At 30.8% G+C, this 7,403-nt stretch overlaps 1 protein-coding gene across 1 annotated transcript; it reads right to left on the reverse strand.

The window, feature by feature from the left end:
* Positions 1–1,215: 1,215 nt before the first annotated feature.
* On the reverse strand, positions 1,216–5,560 carry LOC149556138 (GDSL esterase/lipase At5g18430-like). Its single transcript, XM_089829720.1, has 5 exons — positions 5,329–5,560; positions 4,116–4,243; positions 3,760–3,999; positions 1,755–2,010; positions 1,216–1,445 (listed from the first exon to the last, which is right to left on the reverse strand). Exons 1-5 carry the CDS (start codon positions 5,558–5,560, stop codon positions 1,216–1,218), a joined length of 1,086 nt encoding a protein of 361 aa, XP_089685846.1.
* Between the last annotated feature and the right edge of the window lie 1,843 nt (positions 5,561–7,403).

Here is a 7,403-nt window from a genome sequence, read left to right on the forward strand (position 1 = left end):
CCTTCTAAATGCTCATCAAAATTATGCCCTTAAATTTCAAACAAATCGAAAGAGCATTTTCTAACCAAGTCCACACTATCTTGGAAAGGAAAAAAGACTTTACCCACCAAAGAAAATTAGAGGTTCACAATCTTACTTGATCCAATAAATAGTAAAGGAAATTCATCTTTTGATGGGTATAGAAGCTCCTCAATAAAATCTTTCATCCCTTTTTGAGAAAGGATAGAAATGGTTTTTTCCACCCCATTAATAACAATAGGAGAGCCCTTGTTCATTCCAAAAGTTACAATACATATGTGGGATTTTAAAGAGCAAAAATTTGTAGAGCTCAAATGGATTGTTACATCTAAGTAATTCAAATGATGTTAAACAAAAAATATTACTAAGTTCAAAAAAAATATCTTTAAATAAAATTATTGCATAGATAATGACAAAACCTTATAATTTGACCACGACCGAGTGGAAAAGGCCATTGGCTAGATTCAACATGGGCTGGAGGAAAGGAAATAAAGAAGGAAAAATGAAGGAGGAAATTCATGGTAAAGAGAAGGGTCTTTAGCTGGTTTCAAAGCAAGAGGTTGGCCCTGGAATGTGGTTACGTCAATGCATTCTAAGAAACCCTCCTTTCTGGAAAAGCTCAAGGAGATGAGCAAGTAGTAGTTCTGTGTAGTGGCGTGGTTGTTGTGTAGGGTTGGTGGTGGTGTGTGTCTTTTGGTTTTTGGTTAATGTTGGTTGTTGGTTTCTTCTAATTAGTTTCTACTAGTCTAGTAATTTATATTTTTAGTTTTTTTTTGTTTTGTTTTAGTGTTATTTTTTATTTAAGAGTTCTGGCCCTATCCTACTTTATCTAATTAGAACAAAACTTTATAAATATAATAATAATCCTTAAACATTATAAAACATTTATGTCATTACCTAAATGTCAAGCTATTATTAATAAGATTTAAAAAATATAAAAAATAACAAAACTATATTGATATCAATTATAAAGAACATATTATTTATAAATTATAATATTTTTCTCATACCCATTTCTCTTACATAAATAAATAAATATAAACAAGTAACAAGTACATTTTTATATTGGAACTTTTTGATGAAAAATCATCATTAGTTTTATTTTAAAGTTCTTGATGCATTCACTTGAACAAATACCAAAGCTATCAAGAGATGCGTAATTTGTCTCATAGATCATAAGTGAGATAGAGGTGTGGCTCATTTAATAGCTATTTTGATAAGCTGGTTCAGATTCATGGGACTGATATCTGATGTAGGCCCATTAAAAATCCGTTTGGCAAGTAACTTGTTAGTGAGTTCAGTAAGATGATAAGCATCCCAGAACACATATTTTTCTCTATTTTCACAATAAGATGATAACTGAACACATGTTAAAAAACCCTTGTATTGTCCTTGTCCGCAACATCCTTGATTCACCACTTCAAAACCTGTATACAGAAGAAAAGAATGGAGTCCTTTAAAATTTTAAGTTGAGAATCTAAAACTTAATTCATAAAGATATATAATCTTCTATTTCATTTAGTAATAAAAAACCATGCTTCATAGAATTAAATTTCATTTTACTCTGATATATAATATGCAAATGACCTAGATTTGACCTTCGGTTGGCTTAGAGCTCTCTGCATTTGTCTACTTCAAAAATTCAGTCAATGACAACTAAATTATTGTTTTTTGGTTAATTCAAATGGCATGGTCCTTTAAGGAAGAAATGAAGTTGATAGTTAAAGAATGCAGACCATAAGCTTTGGGATTTCTGATGTAATCCATGAGCATATCAAACCCATTCGAGTAGACAAATATAGATCCAGGCAGCTGCTGAGTAAGTTGATTCAGCATGATTTTAAGAGCCCCATTGAAAGTCATTGCATATTGTTGAAGATTGCTCACACACTGCCCTGCAGGAGAGCTAAACCTGTTCAACATAGAAGGAGCACATCCAATAGGTCCTAGACTGCTTACAACAATCTTGCGAGCTCCAAGTGTGTATAGATCCTGTATGAGTATGATTGAAAGAAATTAGTAAATTGATTTTTGAGATAGATTGTGGAATATGAAAATATAAATTTAGAATTCAAAAGCTGAATAGAAAATCTAATCAAGTGTGGACTGATTTCTTTTTCATGTTTGCTATTAACCCTTTTGTATATAAACTATATTCAGAGTTATCTGAAAGAGCTAAAATATAAAATGACTATTTTATTGATTCATATTTTCAGCGGATACATACAGAATTGATACTGGATTGATACTGAATTATCATATACATTGATATCTAAGAATCTTTATATAGCCTTATTTTCCTTACAAAAACTATACATTTAACTTATTTATTTATTTAAACTAAACTTAGAAACTAGTCTGATTAATGTAATAAATCAAACATTCCCCCTTATTACATTAATCCAACAAATCTAACATTCCCCCTTATTAGAATCTAACCTAATTAATGTAATAAGTCTAACATTTTCCTTATTACATGAATCCAACATATCTAACATTCCCCCTTATTAGAAACTAACCTAATTAATGTAATAAGTCCAACATTTCCCCTTATTACATTAATCCAATAAAAGTGAAAGCCTTCACTTTGATGAATTTGCTGAAGCTCCTTCACCAATCTTTGAAAGTAGATTTTCTCTCTACAACTTCAAATTGGAAATCCTAATGCTAAAGTTGTCTTCATATCCCAACTTCAAACTACAAATCCTAAAGTTTTCCTCATAATAACATTGTTTCCACCTCCCTTACACAATGAGACATAGTTCCTCCAAAAATTCCATATCTCCATGGAGTGTGTGTGATGCCTCCTCCGGTGTTGCAAATGAACGCCTTTCCTCTGAAAGTCCACATCTCCTCTAAGTGTGTCTAACGCCTCCTCAAGTGTCATAGAAACAATTACCACTAATATGTATGGACACCTTTCCTCTGAAAGTCGACATCTCCTCCAAGTGTCTCTAACGCCATTCTTCAAATCTTGCCCCCCCCCCGCCCCCCCACTCCATAGAAGCAAAATCACATAGCCAAGCCCCCTCTCACTCCATAGAAGGACAATCATGCAACCCAGCCCCCTCTTTTCTCCAGGGACACAAATATATCAAGTCCCCTTTTATCTTCAGGGATGAGTTTGCCAAGCCCCGACTTTACAGGGACACAAATAGGTTTTTCTCAAGCAGTAATCATCTTTGAGCAAAAAGCTAACTCAAGATGATAAAAATCCTCCAACCTCCATTGCCTCCAGCCTCCTATCTTCAATAAGTTAGAATCTAGTCATCCAAAATCCATTAAAAGAACTCTTCTCCCCATCGATCAATAGGCTCTGATACCAAATAAAAGAGCTAAAATATAAAATGACTATTTTATTGATTCACATTTTGGCATACATTCGGATACATACTGAATTGATAATGAAATATTATATACATTGGCGTCTGAGAATCTTTATATAGCGTTATTTTCCCTTACAAAAACTACTTACGGGAATAACTTCAACAACTATACATTTAACTAATTTATTTGTTTAAACTTAACTTAGAAACTAACCTAATTAATGTAATAAATCTAACATTATCAGCTTAATAATTTATGTACAAAATACAAAATAATTTAATAGTAACACAGGTAATAGTACCAGAGCTTCCCTTTTTTTTAATAGTACAACCATTACTAATTGTATTTGAAAATATTAATTTATAAAAAAGATAAGAGACAATAAATCAAAATCTTATAAGAGCTTACCCATACCTTCAGATGTTCTCTAAAAGTAGAAATGAGGATCTGGATGTACTGAGAGGGTGTATAAGCCTTCCACTGATTTGCAGTAGGCAGAAGGTAATTATTAACCCAATCGTTACCTCCAATATTGACATTATATATGGCATTCCTGATCAGTTCTACTGTTGCAGGCCCTCCTATCAATGCATTCAAAGAGTTCTGATATTGAGAGAACATTTGCAGCTGTCTTGGAATTGTCAGTCTATTTATCTGCACAATAAAGACCATTGAAGTTGCACATAAGGATTTCAGAAACATATATTGATTGCATTTATTAATAAACTAGTCTTAAACAACATGATACGATGAAAGTTGAGAGGACATACAAACACAGATCCAGTGTCATCCAGGATGCCACACCCAGCTGATCCAAAATTTACTCCTCGTAGAAGATTATTTCCTCTCATTTGAGGGCTTAGCCATGCCTCGATTGGCTCTGTGCCCATCATATCACCTTTAGGACCACAAGGTTAATAGGACTTAGTTAATCTGAATTTAATTTAATTGAAGTTCTATCGATCATTAGAGAGGTTAAACAATATGTTTTGATCTATTTAGATAATTTATATAAAATCGTATTAATAGATGGTTTTTAGTCAAAAAGTTGGTTTGAGCTATTTAGACAAGTCAAAACTTGAAGTGTGTTGATTTAACTAAACTATGATCATCATATATATCAAATACAATAAGATAGTCATTAGGATAATTTCTAATACAAACTTTTAGAAAATTGTTATTGAAATACAGATAACAACTTTGAGAAAACAGCTACCAGCAAGTAACTCAAAGATGGTCAAATATCATTAAAAGAAAATAACACAATCTAAAATCAGATTGAGTATCTCTTGTTACAAAAGATATTATAATTTGAGATCAGTCGCTTAAGTAAGTCAGAGTTTAGAATATGTTATTTAAACAAAATTGTGATAACCATGCAATGAATATAAGATCAAATAATAATATCTATATTAATATAGATTTTATAAGATTGTCCTTAGAATCCAGTTTATAACTTTGAAAAAATAGCTAAGACAAAATAAACCAAAATATGATCAAATGTTTTTACCATAAAATAATGTATAAAATAAAGTCAGATTGACTATTTCTTGCAGAAAAAATTATTGTAAGTTGAGTAACTTAAAGTGGGTTGTTCAGACTAAACTGTGGTAATCATATATTGAATAGAAGATCAAATAAGACTGGCATGTCCAAAATAATATCTATATTAATAAAAAAACTAACCATAACCGAATAAACCCAAACATGGCCCATAGACTTCGATAGAAAATAATGCGTAATATAAAATTAGGATGAGTATCTCTTGTTGAGTGAGGTGTAGTTGAACCAGACCCAATGTCAGTTGAGTATCTCTTGTTGAGTGAGGTTTAGTTGAACCAGACCCAATGTAAGTCTCAAATAACCTTGACAAAACTTCCAAAAACTTTTCATGCTTGACAATGTTCGTCTCTAAAACACCCTTACAGTCAAAACACCTTTCAAATCAAAGTGGGTCATATACGAATATATGGAAAAACTTACTGAGAAAATCAGAGATAAGTCGACCATTGGAAAATCTTCCAGTGGCGCCCTGTGGAAAATCAACTCCATAAGGTTTGTAATCACACCGAGCAACGGTGAGGAGAAAGTTATTATTTCCTTGGTCGACCAGAGAATCTCCAAATACAATCATAGCAGGAGCAGCAGATTTCACAAATTTTATTCCCCAAAGAGCAACCAAGATCATCACCAAAGTCTTCTCCATCTCTACCATTGTAAGATTAGATCAGCCTGCCATATAATAGTTTTATGAAGATCTTGAAATAAAAGAAACCCATTAAATTATGACAGCTACCTTATAAAATGAGACCTCAGCTACCTTATCAAAATTTCACAATAATATTGAAAAAGGAAAATCACAATCTAAGAAATCTTAGTACAGCCCACTGTGACAATTTTGCAATGGTATGTAAATTTTTCTTAGACTATGAAAGTATGAATTTGAAGGTGGTAGCTAAGTCAGAATTATAAGAATGGCATAAGGAAAACAAATTATATTAACTTATGAACATGACCAATTAGTTCAATACCTGAACATGAACTAATTTTTCTTTGAAAGCTCCTCTGGTGGATAGTTACAGGACCATTGATTTATGGCATGTTAATGTAATATAGATCAACCGAGAGAGAGAGAGAGAGAGACAAAGGCTTAAGTTGATGCTCCCAAAATATAGTTGCAACCTAGTAATATATAACTGGTAGCTCAAAACAAGCAAACATTAATAGCAATCAATGAAACCTGAACATAATGACTTCTAGTTTACTATATTTTGAATCTTATAAAGGAAGATACATTTAAGTCTTGCTGGGTTGGTGTGAACCTGTTAAAAATTAATTGTAGGTTTACATAATGCAACGGCATTACTCTTTCCGGCAGTAGGGGATTCTATTCTCTTGTGAGTTTTATTATAGAAGCAAGACTTGTGTCACAAGCACATTGAGCAAGGATCAATTTTCAAAGTTGGAAATATTCGACTACTATCGTTTATGAGAAAGAAAGACTTGTGTCCTGATGAATGCAACGTTTCAAATTTCTTAAGCTAGGCTGTATTGTGTGCAATAAATGCTTTTGCATGGATCCTCTTCTCTTTTCGCTCTTAAAGTTTTTATTAAATGAAGTTTAAAAATAATTGTATATTATTTTTTTAATTATGTAACAGTAAATTGTAAGTCTCTTAATTGAAAGGTCTTGCAAAATAAGTAATCACAACAAATAATAATAAATAATATTGACTTTGGTCTTTTACCAATCTAAAAAACAAAAAAAAATTATGTAAATAGTTTTTATCTTGAGATTAAAAATTGAGTACCTAAAATTTTTCTAAATTTATTTGGATATGATTTTTATTTTATTTTTTAATGTGTTATATTTAGGAAAATTTAAATTGTGATGAATGGAATATGTTTAGACATATATCTATAACTAATAATTAGATCATTGACATAGCTAGTAAGGAGGAAGATATTTGTTAGATCATCTATGAAGTTACCAATTTCAATGTTTATGCTTATAAGACTTTTAGAGGAAAACAAATGATCTAAATTTGAACAAGTGATATTTTCAGACTTTTTTTCTCAATTTACAAACTAGGAAATACTAAAATTGATACTTAGTTTAATTTTCAATATCAGCATTCTAATTTTGTTAACCTTTTTCATGATCTACAATAAGAGAATTGTCAAAGATTAATGATATTATGAAAGGAAAATTCAAAAACTAATATGTATTACAAAGAAAATCCATTCAATTAAATTTCAATATGTTATAAATTGGATTTTAAAAAATCTATATAAGTTCTTAGACAAAAAGAAAATAAGAACAATAATATACAATTTGAAAGTAAGAATATTGAAATATATGTCTATCATGTATTAATATTTCTTTACTTATTCTTATCCTAAGAAGAGCTCACTCATATTTCAATATTTAAAAAGTAGTATGCAAAGGAATTTCTTTCGAGTTACAAAACATATGCAACCATCAATCTTTAGATAATCTACTTTCTCAAAAATGATTGTAATATAAAAAAAAATTTGAACATCATGTAATATTATGT

Source organism: Cupressus sempervirens, chromosome 5, assembly GCF_028749045.1.
Source record: "Cupressus sempervirens isolate cs-2001-9-10 chromosome 5, ASM2874904v1, whole genome shotgun sequence".
In the NCBI taxonomy this organism is placed as follows: Eukaryota; Viridiplantae; Streptophyta; class Pinopsida; order Cupressales; family Cupressaceae; genus Cupressus; species Cupressus sempervirens.